The following is a 26,229-nucleotide window of genomic DNA, read 5'->3' as shown; positions in this document are numbered from 1 at the left end:
AAAAAAATAGTGAAACAAAGAGGAAAAAACCTCTCTATCCTTATGACCCATCTTTCATAGGGAATGCAATCTTGTCACTCATACCAACTGAAGGCTCAGACATATTAGTGCAGTATATCATAAGATCCTCAATACTTAGCTAGCGCGATCCCAACAGGAAGGCATGAGTCAGAGGCAAGGGAGGCTTTTATCAGCTTTTTAAAAACTTTTTGTAAAATAAAAGTTGGCAAGCAGCAAATTTTTAAGTACAGATTTATTTTCCCTTATGTAACAGGAGGGCCTAGCCAGCTTGTAAATAAGCTTAGGCTATGCAGATTTAAAATTTAACACAATTAAACTTTTACCCTGTGGTAGTAATTATGCTTAATGGCTCTTACCCTGAACTTAACCATGTCTATTGTCGTCAGCCAATCTGAAAGCAGGAGTTTAGCCAAGGACAATTTTCTGTAGTTTATAGGCACACTAAAATACTGCAAGCCTAGAATCTCATTGGCTGTTGATGTCATTGTGTATAGTAAAAATTAAAGCTAATTGGCACAGAGGAGCAGCAGTGAATACGAATGAATTGATGGGAGAAAATGGAATAAAAAGAAGCACATTTAGTGTCGTGTGACTGTTGAAGGCAGCTTTTTATTTAAAGTCTTCTCTGCTTATAGCAGCGCTCTTTTGTAAAGCACTTTGCACATTTCCAGGGTTGTAAGCACTCTTCAAATCAATGGTGAGTGTGTGTACCTTTGCCCAAAGTTATGCCAAGTACTTTGTCTACAATAATGGCACAGGAAGTAAGTCTGATGACAAATATGATTATTAAGCATGGCAAGCAGGCAGGCTTCTTATTTGTTCTTTAGGAATGCTCTCTAGATGCCTAATTCTTCTTTCCAGTTCAGTGTTCATCACTGAGGACGGGCTAGCTTCCAAACTCCCATCTTATCAGCCACTTTGGCTTCCTTCTCTCAACCCCACTTCTGAGCCTTCTGCCACGATGCTCCATATTACTGAAACTGCCTCCCTTTTTTTTGTTAGAGCTGGAGGGCTTCTGATGTGTCCACACAGAGGATGCGTCTGCAAACGGCTTCCATGTAGCAAATAATTTCTGCCCCAACTGTACTGGGCATGAGTAATTAACCTGTGGATAGCTGGCTGTCATCAAGTCATGCTTCCAGCAAGTCCTGGAAATCTGGAGCAGGAGCATGGAGAGTGACACGGTGGTCCCTTTGAAGTGCATTCTTACAGGCAGGGTGTGGATGATGACTCATCACAGAAAGGCCATTTTTGGCAGCTTCCCAAAGACAATCCATAACATGCTGTAGTTCTTTAGGAGCGGCTTTCCTCCTCTCCTCCAAATTCCCACCTGGAAATCCAGCGCCACAGCTGGTGGCTTACCGCCAGACAGAGATAAAGAGATCTCGGCAGAGCTCATAAGGAGGACCTCTGAGACCTGGGAGAGCTGTTGCTGGCTGCAAACACCTGGCTAGATGTAGCAATGTTTTTATTCCATATAAGGCAGCTTAATTTTTCTAATGCCACACTACCTACCTTATTATGTTCCGGTTCAGATAATCACCCAGCTCATCACACAATAAGGGCAGGGATATGCTGAGAGCACACCTGCCCTGACGTGTCTGAAGGACTTTTAAACTAGGCTTTGGAACACATATAGAGGGGCCACTTGGATATATTCCCTTATGAGAATATAGAACATCTTGACTGTGCATTGGGATCTCCTCCAGTGATGTCATGTCAGGTGCCTTCAAGTTCCCTTATTGTGCAATCAGCCAGCATCTGAAACAGCTCTATTACTATCTGACTTCCTCTATAACATCCATGCTATTCATAGTCAATACCTGAACTCTTCCCCATTACTATCATGTTAATCTGATATAAATGTATACCATCTCAAGATGGACTTTACTGATTCTGTTATCTGTACAGTGTCTCTATGGCTGGCCCTAGAAAACTGCAAGCTAGCTATAGTGAATGTGCTCCTCATAAAGGCACTGCCCATAAGTGTATTTTCAACCATAAGTCAACAATATTCCACATATTCTCCAAAATGTCTCAGGGGCAGAATATTGGTGGTGGTGGTGGTGTTTTCTGATGGATTTCTACTGAACTCTTGAATTTTCTCCAGAATTCTCATGAGGGTCTTGATCTTCAGCACAGCAGCTGCCTTTATGGAAATTATGCGCCCCCCGCCCCAGCATTTCCCTCATGCAGGAGAAAAAGAAGAAGGAAAAACAATAGCAGTCAGCCACCATTGAGGGGACAGAAAGAATTGAGACTTCTTGGATTGTTGCTTGCTTTCTATCATAAGGCAAGCGAATCACTCCATAGGTGGCTGATAGAATCTATAACCACGTTCATGAGCAAAATAACATTTTTCCAGGATCAGAGAATCAAAGTCCCTCATTGTCTGGGCAATGTGTGTGGGTTTCCCCCCCTGTAGCCAAAGCTCACAAAACATTATTTTGCAGCTCTATAGAGTTCTTCCAAGGCACCTGAAATACTCATTTGGCGTAACAAAACAACATTGCTTCTCGGCTTTTGGCTAAGCTCAAGTGCAGTATCTGTCATTAACAGTTATTCATAAAAAAACATTGGTACATCTAGCCCAGTACTGTTTGCAGCCGGCACCGTGGCTCCAGCACTCACCTGGCCTCTGCACATGTGCAGCAGGGGTACTACTGCTAAACAGTTTCTAATTTAATTTTAAAGGTACCTGTCACCACCACTCCCAGCACCACCCTCACCAACCGCCACTAAGGCACCAATCTGCTTTGTATGAATCTAAATATGTCCACAGAGTTCCAGAGCATGTGCATAGTCTTCATAACCACACCTGCGTTCATGCAATTGAATGAGAAGTGTGATGTAGTGGTTACACAATCGAAGGAGGAGAGCTAGTCTTGTGGCAGTAAGCATGAATTGTCTCCTTTGCTAAGCAAGATCCATCCTGGTCTGCACATGAATAGGGGTGTGCACGGAACCGCGGAGCTGCGGTCCGGCACTGGGGTGGGGGGTTCCATTAAGGGTGGGGGGAGGGTTTACTCGCCCCTCCTGCGCTTTCCACCTTTGGCACCATATTTACTTTAGAAATTGGGCAGCAGGATACCTCCCTGCCGCCCCTTTCTCCCCGCTTGGCTGCTCCGACTCCTGTTAGAAATGGGGGAGGGGAGGATACCTCCCTGCCGCCCTGCCTGTGTTAGAAATGGGGGGGCAGGATATCGCCCTGCCGCCCCTTTCCCCGCTTGGCTGCAAAAGGCTTTGAGAAGCCTTTTGTGTGCGCACGTGCAAAAGGCTTCTCAAAGCCTTTTGCAGCCAAGCGGGGAAAGGGCGGCAGGAAGGTATCCTGCCGCCCAATTTCTAACCGAAGCAGCCAAGCGGGGAGAAAGGGGCGGCAGGGCGATCTCCTGCCCCCCCATTTCTAACACAGGCGGAGCAGCCCAGCGGGGAGAAAGGGGCGGCAGGGAGGTATCCTGCTCCCCCCCCATTTCTAACAGGAGCCGGAGCAGCCAAGCGGGGAGAAAGGGGCGGCAATTTCTAAAGTAAATATGGTGCCAAAGGTGGAAAGCGTGGGAGGGGTGAGTAAACCCTCCCCCCGCCCTTAATGGAACCCCCCCCATCTTTCCGAACCGAACCACCCCGTGTCCAGACCAGTCCGGAGGCTTATAGAATAGCCTCCGGACCGGTCCGGGCACATCACTACACATGAATGGGAGGCTACATGTGTGAGAACTGTAAAATATAATCTTTAGGGAATGGAGCCACTTTGGGAAGAGCACCTGCATGCTTGTATGCAGAAAGTTTCAAGTTCCCTCCCTGGAATCTCTGACAGGGCTGAGAGAGTTTCTGCCTGTAACCTTACAGAAGCCGCTGCCAGTCTGTGTAGACAATACTGAGCTAGATGGACCAATGGTCTCTGACTCAGTATATAGCAGCTTCCTATGTTCCTATGAAGAATAAGACTATAGGAGGAGGGAAATCCCAGTTCAAATTCCCATAAAACTTTAGCGTTGGAAGGCATCTTGGAGGTCATCTAGTCCCAGTCTGAAAACCTCTAGTGAAGGATAGTCTGATGACATATCTAGATTCATGCAAAGTGGATTGGGTTCTTACTCCAGAGCAGAACCGAACAGGCACTCAGCATTGGCTCAGAGTAACAGGTGGCAAGGAATGAATGAAGGAGGGGTACGAACAACTGTTAATGACAGATAGCACACTTGATCATAGCCAAAGGTTCAAAGCAATGTTTTTTTGTTATGCTAAATGAATGTTTCAGGTGCCTTGGGACCACTCTATAGAGTTGCAAATTAATGTTTTTGTGAGCCCAGTCTACAGGAAAAAACAAAAACAAAGCATTGTCCAGACAATGATGGACTTTGTTTCTTTGATCTTGAAAATAATGTGATTCTGTTCATAAACCTGGTAATATAATAAAATAGATTCTATCAGCCAGTTATGCAACCTTTAAAAAAATCCAGAAGTCTCAATTGATTGCCCCCCCAACCCCCCACCCACCGCAGTATGTTCCTTAAGATATTCTAGAGGTTTGCTTTCTTTGTTAGCCATGCCCCAAGGAGCCATCTATGGATATGTGAATTATTCCTGTGTGTGAAAATCCCGGGAGGTGAGAATTGGTGAATGGGATGGGAGGTAAATTATCTTAAGTGTTCTCCCTCCCCTTCCAGGCAAATAATATTGAAAAGAAAGTGTGTGGAGAATATTCTTGTCCATGTCACTATGGAATTGCTACAGTAATATAACAAAATAATAACTGGCTAAAATCCAAGCTAACAAAATGATGATGCAGTGTCAGTGCGTCAGTGCTATGTGGGAGGAGAGATTTCCATCTCTCTCCCCTTTCGTCTGTAGCTGGCTACAACTTCCAACAATATGTCCCCGAGGGTCACACAGGCCTCAGGGACATATTTTTGTGTGTCACAATCAGCTACAGAGGGAAAAGAAGATTGATGAAAATTGTCCTTCCACATAGCACGGACATACCATTAGCAGCACCAGTGCTTAATTAATCTGGATTTGGCTGCTGCATTCCAGGACTATAGAAAATGGTGCCTCTAACAATGATACCCAAGAAGCAGCAATGGACAGCATCCAAACTAGTTAGTCATGACTTAGCAACATTAAATTAGTCATGCCTAATTGAAGACCCATTAATTGCAATGAGACTTAGTCATGGCATGAGTAACGCAGTCTGGATATAGCCCACCTTATAACAATTGAATGTCAGTCAGTAATCAAGCTGCAATGTCTCAATTAATGAAGAGCAAAGATGCTTATGGTAGAGTCCTAATAAGGAATAATTTTAGTTCATAAACACTACTGAAGGAGAGGACTCCTTCAAGTCTGTAATAATAAAAAAACAATAATTTGAAATTACGTCTCATCGCTTAAGGGCAACTGAGTTGTAGAACAAATCCTCCTCTCTCAATATTCTGTATGACTGCTTTTAGAGAAGGAATGGAACTTGGAATTCATGGATAAGAAAACACAGCATATTGTGAGACACCTTTGTAATAGAAGAGAATTTGCCCATTGATATGCCTCTGCTTAAGAAAACACACTGCCCATAAGAGGCACCCACGTGGCTTATTTTTATCTCACATCCTTTTCATAGTCTCATCTTATGCTCTTAATTAGACTATTTCACTTTAAACACTCTCCCTGATTCTCTATAAATATTCCAGGTTCATTTTGTTTAACAGCCTAGTAGTCTAGTGATCCAGCAAATATTAGCCATGAAATAACTGTATTAAAACAGGCATTACTTATATACAACAGATCTTACCAAGGAAAAATGTAATTATGGTTAGTTATTTAATCATTGGACATTTCTGGTTGTTTCTACCTAACGATGCAACAATATTGAATTCCATACAAATCCCCCTGAAGTATGTTACAGGATGGAGAAGATTCCCAAATCACCTAATGTGGGAAATTCCCAGTGAGAAGCATTTTTAAAATACCATTGGTCAGCTGATGTAATGATGATTGACATTAATGTCAGCTACTGATTTTAGCCAAATCTCCATTATCCACACTTTGGCATTTCAAGCTTCACTTTATCAGAATGCATTGTATGCCCTTCGTGTAGGCCTGTATCAGTCTAAGTCAATGGAATCAGTACAACAGCTTTTACGAAGTTACACTTATCCAAAGGATCTGAGCATTCCTCAGGCTGTTTGGATAAATATTTGCATACTTAATTAATTAACAGGACAGCAAGCAGTAAGTTGTAGCGTGAAGAAAGTGCAGTATCTTGTTACAAGTTGTGGCATTGTGTGATGAAAGGTGACCTATTTTCAGAGTCTTTTTACACTTTTCCACTCCAATGAAGACACACACACACACATAGATGGAGTAAAATACAGGTGCTACCTTTTCATATTCACTCCTTGGTATCTATATGGTAAATTTCTGTAAGAAAGAGCACTTGCCTCTCTCCTTTCTTTGAAGTAAGTGTCACCCTTTTAGTTGTGCTAAATGACAGAAAGTGAGTATCCTTCTTCAAAATGCCATTTGATGGTGCCCTGCTCTTCTGGAGAACATACATCTTACACCAGCACAGGGGCACAGCTAAGGGAGAAGGGGCCTGTGTTTGTCCCTCTCCCTGGGGGTCCCTTAGAGTGAGGGAGATAATGAAGAAAATAGGAAGGGGTGGAGCTGGAAGGCCCTCTGGAGCTGGGGGACCCTGGGTTCTTTGAACCCATCTGCTCAATTATAGCTACACTGCTGCACCAGCAACATTCTCATCCAAAAGATGAGATAGCTGAAGCAAGGCAATGTCTTGAGTGGTTTACAATCATGGAGTCCACTTCGAATAATGACTGTTCTTTTGGATGAATAATCCATATGGAGATTCATTCTAGCATCCTTGTTTTTTCGTTATAACTCGAGACAAAGCTATCCCCTTTTCAGGCCAAGGACAATCTCATGCCACGGCACTCAGCTTACAGTAGCACAATCTAACCATCTGCATATGGTTGTGGTGTGAGAGCTGCAGCAATGATCCCCTCATTAATATAAGAAGCCTTGCGCCATGTTGGAGGACACTCCCCATGCCAGCATTGTCCCTCTCAGAAACTGGGGCAATGGTGGAAAGAGGAGGAACTGCAATATGGGCTTTCCCCACATAACCCAAAGCTTCTCATATTAATGCAGCAGTGTGGAAAAGAACGACACTATAGTCGTTCCAGTGCCAGCAGCAAAATCTATACACTTCCAGTACCAGCAGGGTCTATGATTAGGTGGTAGACGGAGGTGATAGAATTCTGGACTGTACCACTGTAGTCCACATATAGGGAGAGGGCATACCTTTGAATACTTTCTGAGGTGAAAAATCTCCCTGCATGTAGTAAACTAAGAGTAGGGAGAAAGGTCTCAATTACTTTATACAAGATTACGTGGAAAAGGATTTAAAGCATAATGCCATCCCTGTGGTCTGAAGAAGTACAGTACAGAATTCTACCACTTCAAACAGGTGCGTAACTATAATAGGGCAAAGGGAGACAGTTGTCTGGGGGCCCACTGCCTTGCGGGGGGCACCAGAGGCAAGTCACATGACTGATTCCCCCAGCCACGTACTCGCCCGGGCTTCCTTCAGTTGTGTTCATCCTCCGAAACTGATGTGAGTGTTAAGACCTGGAGCTATCAGAACAGCATGTCTTTCTCTAGTACCATTAAATGACTTGCATCGTCCACCATTTACAAAACCTTTGTAAAAATAATTTAGGATTATGTTCTATTGTGGCACATAGGAGTTATATATATATCTCCTCATTTAAGATTTCTTTACTTCATGAGCTGAGGTTCAGTGAGGGAGGGGCCCATTTTAAAATCTTGTCTCTGGGTACACTCCAACCTTGCTACGCCCCTGACTTCAAGTCTACCATTTCTTCTTTGATTATGTGCGGAATGGCTCCAAATCATACCATCAGCCTGCTTTCCAGCAAGAAAGCTGGTGCTAAAAATGGAGACTGGACAATCTAAAATACTGGACATCACAATTATATTTTTAGGAAATAGGTATGGAGAGGGAGAAAAAGAAGAAAAGAATATGCCTAGTATGTGTGTGTGTGTGTGTGTGTGTGTGTGTGTGTGTGTGTGTATATATATATATATATATATATATATATATATATATATATATATATGATTTATGATATTTGTATATCACCCCAAACTTACAGCTCTGGGTGGTTTACAACAAAATAAAACGAATTAAGCAAAAATTAAAACATAAAAACAATTTAAAACCACAATTCTAGTTAAAAGGCTTGGGTGAAGCATCTTTAAAGACTTTTTAAAAGCTGTTGGCAATGGGGAAGATCTTATCTCAGCAGGGAGCACATTCTAGAGTCTTGGGGCGGCAAAAGAGAAAGCCTGTCTCTGAGTAGTCACCAGATGAGCTGGTGCCAACTGAAGACAGGCCTCTACGGATGATAGCAATGGGCGATGGAGCTCATGGTGAAGATGTGCTCTCAAATACCCTGTGCCTATGCTAGGTAGTAAAGACTCAAATCAGTAAAGATCTCAGTAGAACTTCCAGTAACTGGGTGGAAGCACTTTATTTTGGGCACATTCCCTTTCCATGGCCCCAGAATGTGTCTGAGTCCCATCTATTTATTTTGAATATTCCAAGTGCATACACATTTTCTAATGGGAATTATACATTTGTACACTTTTGTACACTTACAGTCAAGTACAGATTTTGGTTTTCTGGTCATAAGGTTATGATTTTGTGCAAAGCACTTGAATACTCCAACTGGCATTAGCACACAACTTGAGTTTCAGAGATGCTATGCAAACACACATGCACAGAGCAGAGGTCTCTTGGAGAGTCTAAAAATTATCGGTAGCAAAACAGCAAGTCTGAAAGTGCCAGAGGCATGTTAGAACATCAAACGACTGCAAGATTTAGTCCACACAAGCTTTTCACTTAATCACAAGGCTTTAGGAAATAATAAAAACGTCAACTAACAAACCAAGTGCAATCTATTTCTGCCTTTAGAGTGCAGAACTTCTCTAAGGAGACAGCCTCAGTTAAGATATCATGTTTTGGAAGAATCTTTGCTCCAAAGTTGCAGACAGTGTAATATGACTGATATACAATACACTGGAAAGGTCCATATCCTAGAACAGAAGTTCTCAAACTTATAATTGATGTAATTGAACTACAACTCCCATCATTCCCAGCTTCAATGGGCAAAGGGCAAGTTTGTGAACCCCTATTCTAGTGGAATAACTATTACTTGACTACTGCAGAGTGGCCTTAAAATTTCTGCTTATTTCTTGTGAGCAGAGTGAAAGGAAAGTAAGGACAGGGAAATTCTTGTACGGAGGTCAGATCATGCAACCAGTAGTCTAGCTGTATTCTACCAAAGACAACCACAGGGCTCTGTGGTCACCAGGAGTCGACACCGACTCAATGGCATACTTTGCCTTTACTCTAGCTCAAGCCCTTATCCTAGCATTGTGATGTCACAGCCACTTTGAAATGGCAAACCCACAGTTGGGGTACCAAGCCCTGCTCACATTGTGTCATAATGCCATAATTTGTCATGAATCATGTTATAGCCTTCATAGTAGTGGTCAGGAATGACAGTCAGTGGCTTCCTTGTAATGTGAGGTTTATGGCCATCTCTGCCACACTAGGCATGCTGCGGGGTGGCATCTTTGATCTGATCTGCCTCCAGAGATAAATCTCTGATCTTCTTCCAGAATACTTAAAGAATTCAGAAAGAGGTTCCGTGTCGGTTTTTCAACCAATCTGGGTAGCAAGTTAGCCTCCAGGCATTGCCATTTGCCAGACTTACCTGGTCATCAACTGAGCCCCTGTTCATACACTAGGATAATTTCCATCTCACATGTTGCCAGTTCTTGTGTACTTGAGGCTTGCCTCAAAAAATATGGAGTTAATTCCTTAAGGATTGGGGACGTTGCTTTGGCAGAAAAATAGGGTGACACAGATAGCCACCAGCTCTGTATTACAAGGAAGCCACATACTTTCATCCATGGGGGGGGGCACATTGGAGGGGGGAAATTGCCCACCTGGAAGTTTTTCACACCTTGTTCTTAGTTTTGCATCTCCTCCAGAATGGAGGTGTGCGTTCACATATTGACCAAATTTATCCCAAAGTCGTTGCAAGCTATCGGGGAGCACTTCATACACAATTTGGTATTTTAATTGCGTGTTAGAGTTTAGCCTGATCTATATCCGGGGTAAAAAATGGCTTGGCCTGAGTATTCAAGTGAACATCTTCTTCATCATGAACCCCACTGCCTATTGAGATAATCAGGAGAGATCCATTTGCAGTTGCCACTGGCTCGTCTGGTGGCTACTCGGGAATGGGCCTTCTCCGCTTCTGCCCCAAAGTTTTAGAATGCACTCCCTGCTGAAATAAGAGCCTCCCCATCTCTGACAAATTTTTAAAAGTTCTTAAAGACGCATCTGTTCACCCAGGCTTTTAATTAAATACTGTTTTAATAGTGTTAACATTGTTCTAAAATTTTAAATCGTTGTAATGTTTTAACTTTTTCTGTGGTCATTTGTTTTGTTTTATTGTAGACATAAGTTTTGGGCAGTATAAAAATATGTTAAATAAAATAAATAAAAATAAAATAAAATAAATCCAGTGGTAAATATAAAATAAAGTCAGTGGGTTTGGGGGTTTGTTTGTTTTTTTGCAACTTCGAACTCGCAGTAAAGCCTCTCAGTAAACCCTCGGTAATGCCAGCTGTCTGGGAAAGCTCTTGGAGAACTCTTGAGAGAGCAGAGACCTCTACAGAAAAGACAGCATCCACCTCTTTTAGAATGGCAAAGACAGTTTATTCAATTTCTGACCTGACCTGCTGGAACTGCTAACACTTCCAGTTTGTTGAAACAACTGGGCTAGTTAGGGAGCTGCCTCCTCCTCTTGTGGTTTTGACATTGGGCAGGGAACACTGTTTGTGGAATGAATAGAGTGAGGCTTCCTACAAAGCCCCTGTGGGTACCTCCTTATGGTCGTGTGGGATGGTAATCAGTTCATCACTACAATGGGTCATAGCAACCCTGAGTTTTTCTGGGGTGGGGGTATTGACAGAAGTCAACCACTGCTTTGTGCCTTTCCTTCCTCCCAAATTTTCCCAAGGAAGGAAGTTGAGATGATTAATTTCCTGTCAGTAAGAGAGTTATCAGTGCAGGTGTTCAGTCCCTGCTTCTCACCTTGCTGCATTAAACCTTGGAAGCAATAATGGAATAAAGTTATGGTTTTGTTTTCACCCAGGTGTGTGTCCTGCTGAAGGTGCACATTCTACTCCATTTTCTGTTTTATCATCCACTCTGGGAACAAAATGTGAGTTTTGAGTACAAGTCATGCAGCATTTCAAGGGAATAGGAAAATTGTTTGGAATGGGGGAAAAGGTATAGAGTCAGATTTGAGGAGTGGATCAGTGGATAAGTGGTGAGTTGAGCCCCTAATTCCTGCCACAGAAGAAGTGGCATAGTGAGAAGAATGTATAGGAGTAGGGAAGAACTGTGAGGTCTGAAGGAGGTGGAAGGTACATGTAATGTGGCTTTTAGTATGGGGAATATAAAAGCTCATATGGAAGGTTTAGAAGGTGAGGCACAAGTACAATAATAATAATAATAATAGAGAAACACTAGCCCTATTCAGAAATTATGTTGCATGAGTATACAGATGTCGGTACACTCATACATGTTTTTGTGTGAATGAATGTACCTGAACTCATTTTAAAAGTGAGCCTGGATATAGGCCCCTCAAATGCTTAGTACCTATAGACAGATCTTTACACTGTACACTCATTGTACAAGTGCTGGACGTAACATGTGGATAGGGCTCCTGTGGTAAGGGAAATTAGCTGCTATGTCTGCCATGTGTTTATGCCACAATTATGCTGGGTGCATTCTAGTGTATTCAAGATTAATTGTGAACTGCCCTGAGACTTTGGTTTGGGGCGGTATAAAAATAAAATAAAATAAAATAAAATAAAATAAAATATTTTTTTAAAAAAATGATCTTGGGTGTACACCTTGAAATCTTAATGTGAGAACTGGACCTAATTCAGCTTGCTAATGCGTGCTCTTTGTATTTGCAGGCCGAATCTTTATTTAGAAGTTCATTATTTCTGCTCAGCCATATTTGTTGCTAATGGCAATAAACAGTTATAATTATTTGTTGAAAAAACATCACCAGCCTTGAAAAGTCATTTGACTTTACCAAGTCCTTACAGTCATTTGTATTAATATTCTGCTGACAGATTAACTCCAGTTTTACTAGTTTTGGCCATGTACACTTGATGTTTCAGAGTCTATATTTAAACCTGTGTTGCGACCATTTAATTTTGTTCCAGCACGCGTAGTAACAAGTAGTAGTTTAGTGAAAGCTCAGTTAGGGATTACGAAATGTTCCTTCTTTCCTGATAAGAAATGGTACACTTCAAGAATCAAGGTTTTACTTTGTAGAGACAGTCATCAAAGTAGACACCACAGCTACTGTAAACACCTTTCATCCACAGGGATCATGGAGCACTTTACAAATTGAAACAGAATGTGTACAGAACTGCTGCGAAGGCCTGACTAAGAAACAAGCCATAGCGCTATGCAACTACTGAGGGCAGGAAAAGCAGAATGCTTTAGCTGAATTTAGCTGAAACAAGGGAATGGCCAAGGTCCCCAAGCAATAAAGTACGTTTTCTTCAGAAGGCATGGCTGACTGCTTGGGCTGTTCTCCTCATGACGTAAGAGAAAGGAAGACTCCAGTGCTCAATAGTATAAGGATATATGAATTCATTTAAATACACAGTAATTCATCTTATCACTTTTAGTGTGGGTGAGCGAAGGAGCAGAGGCAAGTGGCAGCCTTAACAATAGTCAGGCGAGCTCTCTCCAAATTCTGCATCTTAAATTAACCACCAGACATGGTGCCAACTCACCACCGTGACAACATGATGACTGAGACCTGCCCTTCAAAAGGCCCACTAGAATCAAGGGCTGGGGAGTTCCAGTCATCAAAGAGCAAACACCATCTGAGACTTGTTTGTGACAGGATGCAGACCTAAAGAGAGCCAGCGTGGTGTAGTGGTTAGAGTGCTGGACTAGGACCGGGGAGACCCAAGTTTAAATCCTCATTCAGCCATGATACTTGCTGGGTGACTCTGGGCCAGTCACTTCTCTCTCAGCCTAACCTACTTCACAGAGTTGTTGTGAAGAGGAACTTAATTATGTAGTACACCGCTCTGAGCTCCTTGGAGGAAGAGAGCGGGATATAAAATGTAAACAATAAATAAATAAAAATAAATAAAGGGGGAGAAAGATTTGTGTCCTCCACAGACTGGGATTCCCTGTCATTCCTATCCCAGCAACCACCACAGAAGACTCTTGAGAGGTCTTCTCTGCCACAGTGTCCTGGTTCTCCTTGGTCCAAGAGCCTTCCCTATTCCATTTTTGCTACATCTGTTATCTTGCCTTCTTCACTGCATCTTAATCCTCACCATATACATGGAATGTGACATGTGTCATCATCAAGATCAAGAGCTATCAAGCCAGATACTTTCCAGGCTTGCTGCCTATTAGCACCATAAGTATGCATGGCCTCAACTATTAGATCTTCACATGTAACTAACAGTTTGTGGAACTGTGAGGCAAGCTGCCTTGTGCTTTCTATGTATTTATTTGCTCCTTTGTTTCAATGGTAACTTGGGGTAAAGATGCCAAAATGGCATATCAGTAGCATATTTGCCTGCTATTGTAACCCAAAATCTGAATCCTTCAATTTCTTATGGCAGCCACCATTTCCATACTGAGTAGAACAAGTCCTGCTAAGCATACAATGATCCGATAATATGCCAACCATTAGAGGCACCGTCAGAAAACAGAGGTGGGCTTTTCCAGCTAGTCCCTCATACCTGCCAACATATCCCTGTTTCCCCATTCACTATGTTCCCAACCTCATTGCTATAAGCCACAATAAAAAGTAACGAAGTCAACATGAACTGAATGAAATGGCTGAAGGGTCAGCCAGATGTTATGTTAATAGTGTGATTAAGATACACTTCAATGGGACAGATACTTTCTTGAACAAAAAGCAGCCATGAGAGTAGGGGACACAGTGGGAGGCTGATCTAGATTGAGACCACAGCTATGGTGGGGGGTGTTTAACCTTTGCCCGTGCCTTTTTTTTTTTTGCTGAAAATCACCCCCCGCAAAGTAGCTATTCGCTGAAACCTCTTCTTAAAGTCTGTTTCCTTATATCTTCGCAAAGCTATTTGCCTAAAAACAACCATTTTGCTCAGAACTTTCCTTGTCCCATGACACTAAACTGGATTCTCCACGTGCCACCTGCCCCATGGTTGGCATTTATTTTAAATTTTTATTCATGCTAATTTTAATCTGTTTTTATGATTTTTAGCTTTTGGTTGTTGTTTGGTTGGATTGTAAACTGCCGTGATATTTTATATAGGGTGGTATATAAATGCAGCAAACAAATAAATAAATATGGGTTGTTTCCAATCTTAAGCACTCTTTTTGATAACACAATTACATAATAAGGCTATTCTCATGACCAGCCGAAACTGGGCTAAGGGTGCCCATCCTGGTTTCAGCTGGTCATGAGACCCAATGGGAGCCACAAAGCTCCTGGTGGTGGTGAGCCCTCTTAAGTGGCCCATCACTTAACCTGGGTTTCGGGTGTAGGAGCTCCCGAAAAGTGGGTTAAATTGTCAAGTAATGGTGTGGCACTGCTTTGCTACTCACTACTCATGAGTAGCCTCCCAAATGAGGAGCTACAACAAACCTCCTGGTGTCGGGAGGATCCCCAAAAGGCACTGCGCACTTGTGCGGTGCCTTATGGGACTTCTGGGGGTCTGGAGGCCCCTGAACCCCACTGCCCCAACCAGCTGTGTGACAGAGCCGGTAATCATCTGGGTGGCCGATTTGGCCGCCCAGGGAGGGCTCCCTGTTCATCTGTGGGGAGAGCGGGTCAAACCCACTATCCTCACAAACCCCCTTTCGGCTCCACACACTGCTCGTTTGGAGAGCCTCATTGTGTAGTTTGGCCCTAAGGATGGCAGGAAAGGAATTTTCTTTCCACCCTTGAAGAATCACATCAAAGTTCCTGAACAACAGCCTTGATGTTTCTCAGTGATTTTTGTACATGCTTCAGTACAACAGAGCATTTCAGAACTATGTTCTGTGAGGCCTTCTCAGTTGGCCCTCCTTAGTGTCCCGGGCTCTGGTGTAGTGCGTGGTGCCTGGGCCCATAGGAGGGCCTTCTCTGTGGCTGCCCCTCTTCTTTGGAACACCCTTCCCCCACCCCCAGATTTATTCAGCCCCCTCCTTCATGGCTTTTAAGGCCCTTCTCAAGAACTACCTTTTTCGCCAGGCTTTTGCCCTTTAATTTTTTAAAAAATTATTGCTATTGTTCACTGCCTAGAGTCTCTGGAGGAGGCGGTATACAGGAAATTCCACATACATGCATACATACATAAATACATAAATAAATAAAATGTATCTGGAAAACATAAAAAGTGATTTATTAAAAAGGGTTCTGGCAGAAGATTTTAGATGACCCCCCCCCCCGACAACGTGGCACCCATGAGAAACAGCAAATTTTTATTCATAACATTTAAAGGAGGACAGGGCAGAATTCAGAAAGAGTTAGTTGCAACTGATGGAATGGATTTTGGCTTTTATTCAGCTTCATTGATTTCCTTGAGACTTAAGCCCTATTCACACTTATGTTGACTCGTACAAGTTTTCAGTGTACACATGTACTGATTTGTGGACACTACCGTTATTCAAACACATCATGTTGAACACAGGTACAGCAGTACTGTTGCTATCTGTGCCATGCATCTGAGGGGCCTGTTCCCAGGTTCACTTTTTAAATGAACACAGGTCCAATTGTTCACACAAAAGCATGTATAAGTGTACAGACATCTGTACACGTGTACAACATAATGTCTGAATAGGGCTTATGTTGTGAGAAGCTTTTGCTGAATTGTGCCAATAGCTAAGAACCTACTGATGATAATTCCATTTGATATCCAAGAATAACATTGCAAATAATATACAAGTGGAAAGAGAGGAAGTGTTCATGTTCCAGATGCATGTGGAGCTTCCACATCTCACTGCAGGGAAAACATGCATATGCTTCCTCACAGAAAGTGCAAAGCTGCCTGCTCCCCTACACTTCTGTGTAATGTGCTACATTGCACTAAGATGATAACTCATGTTGCATAGCAGCTAAGAAACTGCACTAGGAGCCTGGAATTCTCTGACACTGACTGTGTGGGTTTTGTTTGTGGGGAGAGAGGGGCTGGTGGGTAGGTGAGTGTTGGAAGATGCCCCATCCTGTTGATCATGGAAATGCCTGTGATTACGCTTAGGGAGGTTGCCTCTTTGGACAACCACCATAAGTGTGCAGAGAGCCAGTGGCAGCATGTCTGACACACCAGAGATGCTCTGGGGGTGGGACTTCTGACTCGCTTTGTGCATGGTACACACTTACATACAGAAGGCTTTTTAAAAATCACGTCTTAATAGGGCTTATGATTCTGTGATACAGAAGGAAAGATTCTGAGAACGGACGTCTGGGCTAAAATGTGGGAAAGTTTGACGATATCACGCAAACCCCCTTTTTTGCAACCCCCCTTTTGCAAATCTCATTTCTTCCAAAATCCATTACGTGATTTCTCTTCAGAAAAACACAATAATATTAACTACTCTTTACAGCCTAATCCTTTGCTCATTGGCTCCGTTGGTAATGCAGAAGATCCAGAATAAGTGTCCCAGCACTGATGTACTGTAAAAGATGCAATTTGTCTCATTGATCACTTCTGTCTCTCTCACACCCATACTGGTGCAACAAAGAATAGCAGCTTCTGTCCCAAGTCCCTTGCGTGCCATCTAAAAGGGCAGCAATGTCCTGCACCCCCTCGCTCTGATATAAAGTGATGCTAGCATTTTGTCACAGTAAAGGAAACAAATGTGTGTGCCTGTGTGCACATGCGTGCTTTAATGTATATAAAATTACAAGTGGCCATGAACAGGATGCTTCTGTTTTGCCTGCCCTGCACAGGATGCTCCATTAGCTATAGCAGTCCATGCCTCTGCTTCAGCTGCAGCAGTCCTTTGCAGTGGATGATAGTGTGGGATTGGTTTTCAAAAGAGAGCTGAACACCAAGTTTATTTTAAAACTTAGCAGTGGCATCTGGTGGGCCACTGTGCAAAACAAGATGCTGGACTAGATGGGCCTTGGGCCTGATCCAGCAGGGCTGTTCTTATGTTCTTAAACCTCTGGCACCTACATTTATACATCATCATCATCATCTTTTATTTATTTATTTAACATATTTCTATACTGCCCAAAACTAGGGATGTGCGAGCCAGTTTGAACTCGAACCAGTTTGAATTCGAACCAGGGTGGTTTGGTGGTTCGAATTCGAACCAAAACAGCCATCAGGTTCGAGCTGCAGGTTTGAATTCGAATCAAACTGGTGGTGGTTCAGTTCGAACCAGTTCAAACTGGTTAGAACCTCCAAAAGTTGGTGGGGTGGTAGTTGGCACCCATGGGTACCTGCCACCCAAACCCCTAAGCAATCGGACACTTGTACGGTTTTTAAAATTTGTTTCCCCCCCTCATAGGTTATAATGGGACTCGAACCAGCCCATTATTCCCATTATGGAGCACCCATGGATGCCAACAACCACCCAAACCCTGAAGTAATCGGACACCCCTATGATTTTTTATGAATATTTGAAATATTTTTAATTATTTTTCTTATAGTGTATAATGGGAGCCAAACCAGCTCATATCCCCTATTGTGGAGCACCTAGGGGCACAAAAGTGGGGTGGGTGGTAGGCACCCAGGTGTGTCTACCACCCACAAAACCCCAAGGCAATCGGACACTCCTCTGATTATTGGTGAATTTTAATTGGTATTTTTGAATTCCTCATAGGGAATAATGAGGATTGCAGCAAATGTATAGCTTCATATTGGGGGGAAAGGGGTGTCCTAGAGTGGAGTGTGGTGGGTGGTAGTTTCCAAGGGGGGCAAGGAAGCTATTAGAATTATTTGAAAGGAATTGGGCAAAGGGCTGGTTTTTAAGTGATTTTTGAAGTTTATGTGTCTTTAAGGTTAGCAATGAGAGTGGATTCATGATTTCTCATTGAAAATTTTATATGCTACCAAAGAATCTACACTCAGAACATTTCAGAAACAACAAAACCCAGTACCCCATGGGTTAGCAACCCATGGGGGTGGTTAGCACCCTCTGTGCACTACACCACCACTCACTCTGGGCAACCCCAGCACCCCCCAAGTGGCTTTAAGGTTTCTCTCCATAGGGAAGAATGGAGGTTTTAGCAGCCCCATAACTGCACTTGGAGGGTGCTGGGGTGGCCCAGAGCGAGGGTGCCAACCACCCGCATGGGTTGCTAACCCATGGGGTACTGCGTTTTGTTGTTTCTGAGGTGTTCTGAGTGTAGATTCTTTGGTAGCATATAAGATTTTCAATGACAAACCATGAATCCACTCTCATCGCTAACCTTAAAGACACATAAAGTTCAAAAATCACTTAAAAATCAGCCCTTTGCCCAATTCCTTTCAAATAATTCTGATAGCTTCCTTGCCCCCCTTGGGCACTACCACCCACCACACTCTGCTCTTGGACACCCCTTTGCCCCCAACGTGAAGCTATACATTTGCTGACACCTCCATGCTTCTTTATGGAGAAAAACCTTAAAGACGCGTAAACTTCAAAAATCACTTAAAAACCAGCCTTTTGCCCAATTCCTTTCAAATAATTCTGATAGCTTCCTTGCCCCCCTTGGGAACTACCACCCACCACACTCCACTCTAGGACACCCCTTTCCCCCCAACGTGAAGCTATACATTTGCTACAATCCCCATTATTCCCTATGAGGAATTCAAAAATACCAATTAAAATTCACCAATAATCAAAGGAGTGTCCGATTGCCTTGGGGTTTTGTGGGTGGTAGACACACCTGGGTGCCTACCACCCACCCCACTTTTGTGCCCCTAGGTGCTCCACAATAGGGGAGATGGGCTGGTTCAGCTCCCATGATACACTATGAGAAAAACAATTAAAAATATTTCAAATATTCATAAAGAACCATAGGGGTGTCAGATTATTTCAGGGTTTGGGTGGTTGTTGGCACCCATGGGTGCTCCATAATAGGGAATAATGGGCTGGTTCAAGTCCCATTATAACCTATGAGAAAAAAATAAAAATAAAATTCAAAAATTCATAAAAAATTGTACGAGTGTCCGATTGCTTAGGGGTTTGGGTGGCAGATACCCATGGGTACCAGCTACCATCCCACCTACTTTTGGAGGTTTGAACCACTTATAACCAGTTCAAATTCGAACCAAACCGGGGGAGGTTTGAACAGAACCAAAACAGACCCACCCCCTCCTGGTTCGAACCCCGTTTAAATTCGAACCAAACTAGGCAAACTGGTTTAGTGAACATCCCTACCCAAAACTTGCGTCTCTAGAGATGCAAATAATTATAATTTATATTTAGCAAATAACAAATGTATATTTAACAAATATCAAAAATGTATATTTAGCAAATAACAAAAATGTATATTTAGCAAATAAAGATGGAAGGGGAGTGTTGACAGATGAAAGGGCTGTTCAGATCCATCTCATTCAAACCACTGTACTGACCATGATTCACTGTGTCTAAAAACATCTTTGCCAAATTTTTTATCCAGCCACTTTATCACTATTGCTGAGGTAGAAAATGGAAATTTTGAAATGGTGAGGTAGTGTTATGAATGATCTATCTGGCGCACTGGATAAAACAGCCATATTATTATCCAGCCTCTGCACATCGTATCAAGAAGTAACACAAAGTCTTTCTAAATAGAAAAGGAAGACCTTTAGTATATTGTATGACCCTCTGGGCCAGTTCAGACAGCATGCAGAACCTCAGTTAAAGCTGGGCTTCATGCAATGTCTCTGAGCCTCAGGCATATACTACCCTCTCCCATCCTTGGATGAATGTCCACATCCTATCTAGGTTAAAATAAACCAAGATTGGTTGTGATGGCCAAATTGAGTCTCCGTTTATTCTAGCCTACTTATTTCAAATATATTGAGATCTGTAGCTTCAAAACCTTGGGTTCAGATCTCAGTATATTTGGAGTAAGTAGGCTAGAATAAAATAAGACTGATCAGTTTGGAACAACAACAACAACAACAAGTCTTGGTTGATTGTAACCTAGACATGAAGTGGATGCTCGCACAGGGATGAGAGTGGGGAGTGCATGTGTTTGAGGCTCAGAGACGTTTCATGGAGATCAGCTTTAACCAAGATTCCTCATGGTGCTGAACAAGCGCTCTGTTTCCTGCAGCCTACAACACTGGTGTTGTGCATTATTTGTGTTTTTACCATTTCTATCCTGCTTGTCTTAGGGAAGAAAAAAAATTAAACAGTTGCATTTTTATAGCTGGATTTTATGGAAAATTGATTTATCTTACTGTTAGTTTTATATACTATTTGTTTCATTATGATGTTTATGTATTTTTACTTTCTAAAGTACTTTGAGTTGCTTTTGAAAAAGTGGCATAGAAAGTCAATCAATCAAGCAGGGGTGATTGCTATTTGTAGACTTCAGCCAAACTATATATAGGTATTTTAAATAAATGGACAGATTTTCAGAAGCTCTGATGGTAACCAAGCAAATCCCACTTATTTTAGTGATATGACTTTAAATCAGTATTAAGAACTCAAGAAAGCATATACCCCAGCACTGCTAGGAAAATACTAATGACATTTTAGTTACTGAAAGTGTATCATGAATTCCTATCTATGAGGATAATGAAGATTGTTAGTAAGAAAACTGGTCCAATTTCCCTTTGGAGATTTTGACGTTATATATGCCACATATAACTGTGGAATAATTCCTCAACATCCACTATGGAAGGACTACTTTAGACCTGTTGATTCACACAATAATCTGGGGAGATTTTCCCCTACAAACGAACAACTCTCACCCAGCTAAATTTAGGGCTTAACAAAATATTAAGGGCAGATATAATAAAGCCCTAACACCCTTTGGAAAAACATGCTGAACAATGTAAGCCTTTCAAGGGGAAAGGCCACAGGGTGGGGTGGGGCAATTTGGAGCTGAGGAATGGCAAATCTCACAACACTTTGCAATTCAAAATCCACCCCCTGGGCTGGTTTCCTTTTAAAAGTAAGCATCACAGCTCCTCTGCATATTTGTTTCTAAGTCTTTGTCTTGATTATGGTGTGGTCATTCTAGCAACAGAAGGTGGGGGAATCATGAAGCAGTACAGTGAGTTTACCAGTTCCAGGTACAGCTGTGTAATATCATTTTTGAATGTTTCGCTACATATACATTTTCTTGCAGGACATTTTTCAAGTAGGGGAGCATTCAAAAATGACATCACCCACTCACTGTTCATTCTAACAGCAAAATGCTTAACCACTTCATTCCACTGGAGACCAGGCCAAGTTCCATTGAAACCAATGGAACAATGTAAATGAGACTTAATAATGAATAACACTAGCTGGATTGGGTCCCTTGCTTATACCTGCTGCTTTGATTTCCCAGGAGGTTTTCCAAATGGCAGTTTACTCCTGCTTTACTATGCATAGTGTAGGGGGGAGTTCATGCAAGGAAGAGATTTATAGCGACTTCAATACAGCAACAAAGTGTTGTTCATACAGCCAATGGCTTTTTTTCATTATGACTGGTCCTTAATATGTAATATAAGTGTGTTGAAAAGTTGCACTTTGGGAGATTGTTGAAAATGGCAGTGTGGGATACTCTGGAATTTTGCTGCATGGCATGGAAGACTCACAGAGAGTGACTTTGGGGCATTGATGTATAAAAATGTTTCAAACAAATGTTGGAAATGTGGACAATGTGAAGAAACCTTCTTCCATATGGGGTGGTCATGCGGGAAGGCAAAGGCCTTTCGGGATATGATATATAATGAGCTGAAGAAAATTTTCTAAATGACATTTCCTATGAGGCCAGAATCCTTCTTGTTGGGAATAACTCAAGAAGAGTTCTCTAGAAGAAATTTAACTTTTTTAATGTATACAACCACGGCAGCTAGAATAGTATATGCATAGAAATGGAAAGATAATAAAATGCCTTCAAAAGAAGACTGGTTGATCAAAAATTTGGAATATGCGGAGATGGCAAAACCTACAACACTTATAAGAGACTAAAACTTGGAATGTTTTAAAGAAGATTGGGAAACTTTCTTACTTTACTTAAAGAACTATTTTTCTAACAAGGACCTTTCAGCAGAGTTTGAAATTTAGTATCACAGCAGGTTGGGGTAGGGTAAAATCGAATTGTAAGGCGGAGTATATATGTTTTATAATATTATAGGAATGGCTTATATGTATAGTTAACAAGAACCGCACAGACTGGTAAGCGGGAAGTCATTTTTTACTTAATTAAGTGTAACTTGATTGCTAAGATATTGTAATAATTAATAAAACTTTAAAATGGCAAGAGAGTGACTTTGGGGTCTGTCGACTCCAGTTGGGCAGACTTGTTTTCTAGGCCCTGAAGTTGACTTCCAGTCAATATAATGCTTTAAAAAATCTTCCTTGGTGCTCTTGTGCACTGCCAGCAGTGTGCTAGAACAATGGACAGGCACATTACACATGCAAATTCCAAAATTCAGAAATATTAAAATTATCAGAAAACCAGAAGACAAAGTGGTGGCAAAAATACAAAATGGCATCCGCAGCCACTTTCCATAGTTGTAGCAATCTCCTACCCCTCAGTGCAGCCATGGTAACTGTTCTCTGAGTCCCCCCCCCTTCTCTCTCTCTCTCTTGGGTTGGCAAGGTGCTCTTGTGCATACTTGCTAATGCAAAAGGAAGTCAGAAATCCTTTTGAAGTAGCACAGTTGTGGCAAGAGCACCTTCTCAAATGGTCTCAGTGGGTCCCCAATATTAAATGGCTAGTTTGAGGCTGATCCCATAGGGCAGGAACCAGCTTGGGCAAGTGAAACTGAGCCCATGCAGACAATTAATTCTGTCCCCTCTAACGACTAGATATATATTGACTGGTCCAGTCTTGCAGCCTTAAATAAACAAATGGAAATTACATCTTATCTAGCTGTGTTCCAAATAAGGGATCTGGGTTCATTCTCAAATCTCTCAGTGCTGTATTATGAGCAATAGTTAACTATGTTACAACAGGTTCAGTACTTGCTGCCTATCTGGACTACTATTTTTTTTAAAACCAGGTGCCTTTTGGCTTATTCATATTGTCCCTGAGAGACTTCAGAAGCAGAGTATGTGTGTTTCTTCCTATGTCCCCCCACCCCCTCACTGCAGAAAGAAATAAACAGCCAAATCCTCTCTCAGGATCTCCCAAGGTCTAGGAAGACTCCACATTCAAATAATTGTATGATTACTCATTTGTGGCTTGCTTCTGTCTGAGTAAGGGAGAAAGGGAAATTTGTAATCCCTCAGGTTCTCTATGCACACACGCAAGCGCACACACACTTTCTTGCAGGAAACATCAAAAATGAAAAGAAATGCAAGCAAACACTGAATGCACCAGGAAGCAACACCTAGCCACAAACGATTTTTGGGCTCTCAAGTAGTGGGGCCACTCTCCATACATTTAGGTGTATTTCAAAAAGTACTGACAGGGAAAAAGAGAGAGCTGGCAATTAAGCGAGATGCTTATAGGCAGGACTCATGGCACAGACCTACATTTACCTCAGGTAATCTCTGCGACAGAGAATGAGATTTGCCTTTGTGTAAAGTGTTGATCCGACCTCTCCCAGGCGACAGTCGCAGCAGGCACATTTTAGACAATCCTCATGCCAGTACTTATCCAAGGCCTTCAGAAGGTATCGGTCCTTGATCTTGCGGTTGCAGCCAGCACAGCCCTTTTGCTTCCCTTTCGGTTGCACAGATAACATTGGCACGCCTATGGGGGAAAAAGCACATTAATGCAGACATTCCCAGGAATCTTCTGTGTAGAACCCCTATACTGTTTCTACAACAATCCCAGTTATTGGTGTTTGAATGCCACCAGGTTCTTGGTCTTGTAAGCTAACTTTCTAAGTGGTTTTTGGCAAAGTGAGCAGAGAACCTGAGGTTGTCTTTGTGGTCCTAGCAGCACGATACAGTAATTAATTTTTCCAATAATAAAACTGGCTCATTACCTCAAATATGGCTTAAGTGAAACCTCTGCTCTGCAAAACAAACTGATCCCCGTATTAATTCCTGGGCCTAATGACTTAAGTATTGTTGCCTTATTTCCAAAACTTGGCAACAATTCCAGCTGGCATTGCTTATCAAAAACCTTACTATGGAAAGATATTTTTGAAAATGTATATGCTAAGAACAGGTTTTGTACACACTTTATTTCTTGCTGATTGGCAAGATGGACTTGCGGCCACTCCTTGGAGAGTCACTAGCAAAAGAGGAAATATACACTGCCTTGAACATGCTTATCTTAGACAGTATAGCCCTCTACAACAAACTTATACAATTGGATATATTGTAATCAGTACAGGGAGAATAGGAGCACACCAAGTAGCCCCCCCACCCCATCTAGTGTTCACATGCTCCATAGCCATGCCCCTGCTTCCCCAGGTTTGGGTGCAGAGGCAAGCACTGAACCTGGGGGGAGACTGTCTCCCCTTAATTTGGATGGCAGGTGGCCAGCATTCCAACTAATAGGACAAAGTCTCTCCAGGTTCAGTGCTTGCCTCTGAAGACAAGTGCAGGACCTGGAGAGGAGAGGGGCGTGCCAGGGAATATTGCTAACAAGCACACTCCCATTCCTCTGGTCCTTGGGTATAGCCCCAACATGATGGGGCTCCTTTAATGGAAACAGAGCCCTCTTGAATCCTAGCGCCATTTTGGAAGGTGTGCATGGACCCCTGGGAAGTGCAGCACTTCCCAACGGTTTCCCCCTAGAGCTCTATAAGGAAAGCAGGCTACACTTCACAAGGGCTACATGTCCTAGCAATCCGTGCATACATTCTAAACTTGTGGGGCTTGACAGAGCTCCAATTTTCTTGGCGTCCCTCCGCTCACCCCGCAAAAAGCACAATACTTGCAGAGGTCAGCATAGTAGCTAATGTTTCAGGCACTGCATGGTTTTTTGTGGGTTTTTTTTTTTGCCAAAGTGGGCCTCCACCTGAAAAAAATAGTGGAGACCACTGCCCTAGACTGTGACTTGGCCCAGAAAGACAGAGTGAACCACACTTTCAAGGTGCAAACCTGCTTCAGTTACTCTCTTGCCATCAGGATTAATTGGTGTACATGAAATACGTCAAGCCACTTCTGGATGTAGAGTAGCTGGAAAGTAGTATGCGTTTCCTTATGTTACCAGAAATGGCACCACATGAGCATTTGAATACTAGTCTCTCATTTCTGGGGCGAGACTCAGAATTTCCAGTCTTTGAATACAGATACAAGGAAAAGTCAAGAGTAGTACCAGAACTTTCTCAATGAGTCTGTAAATAACTGTAAAAGAAGTTATCTGCACTGGTTATCTGCATAGCAATAAGTGTGTCAATGCCCTAATATGCAGTCTTATGCATTGTGCTGATTTTCTTTTTTTGGGGGAAGGGAAGCCATTACTTTAATATTGCTGCTGAAGTAGACTATGAGGCTATTCACACGTGCATGCAAAACCGGGCTAAGGGAGCCCAGCCAAGTTTTGCACATGCGTGTCAACAGAGGCGTATCTAGGGCAAATAGCGCCTAGGGCAAACACTGAAATTGCGCCCCCTGTCCAAGCATCTAACACCCATCTTTCAGATAACTTTACCACAATATCAGCTGAAAAATACAAGTCAGGCTCGTTAATCTTTTAATATTGCAAAAACTATTTTAGCAGTGGACTTAGCCAGACCAAAAAATGCTGGAAAACTACAAATTTCAGTATGCTGGGGCTCATGAAATACCCAAATACTATGTGGAGGTATACTTGGGAGTACACAGAAGTGCCTGTCTAATTCTCTACTATGCATTGTAGCATCACCATTACATAAGTTTTAAAAATAAATGGAGAATTTGACTTTTCCCAGATACTCTGTAAATAATTAAAGGATATGCAGAGTAAACTGTGTCACTGCTTGGAATATATTCTAGTCTTTCAGAAAGACAGTTAAAATGAGAGAAAGAGAGCAAGAAACTCCCAGTGGGCCTTA

At 42.4% G+C, this 26,229-nt stretch overlaps 1 protein-coding gene across 8 annotated transcripts in view; it reads right to left on the bottom strand.

The window, feature by feature from the left end:
- The window catches only part of LMO1 (LIM domain only 1), a 154,830-nt gene that overhangs the window by 23,347 nt on the left and 105,254 nt on the right, over nucleotides 1-26,229 (bottom strand). For all 8 annotated transcript variants that reach the window (XM_053285467.1, XM_053285465.1, XM_053285462.1 and 5 more), the window contains one exon: nucleotides 23,777-23,990. In XM_053285467.1, coding sequence (XP_053141442.1) covers nucleotides 23,777-23,982 — 206 coding nt within the window. In that variant the 5' untranslated portion in view covers nucleotides 23,983-23,990. The remainder of the gene's footprint in view (nucleotides 1-23,776; nucleotides 23,991-26,229) is intronic.

Source organism: Hemicordylus capensis, chromosome 1 (genome assembly GCF_027244095.1).
Source record: "Hemicordylus capensis ecotype Gifberg chromosome 1, rHemCap1.1.pri, whole genome shotgun sequence".
NCBI lineage: Eukaryota > Metazoa > Chordata > Lepidosauria > Squamata > Cordylidae > Hemicordylus > Hemicordylus capensis.
This window is presented reverse-complemented; position numbering and strand designations above follow the sequence as displayed.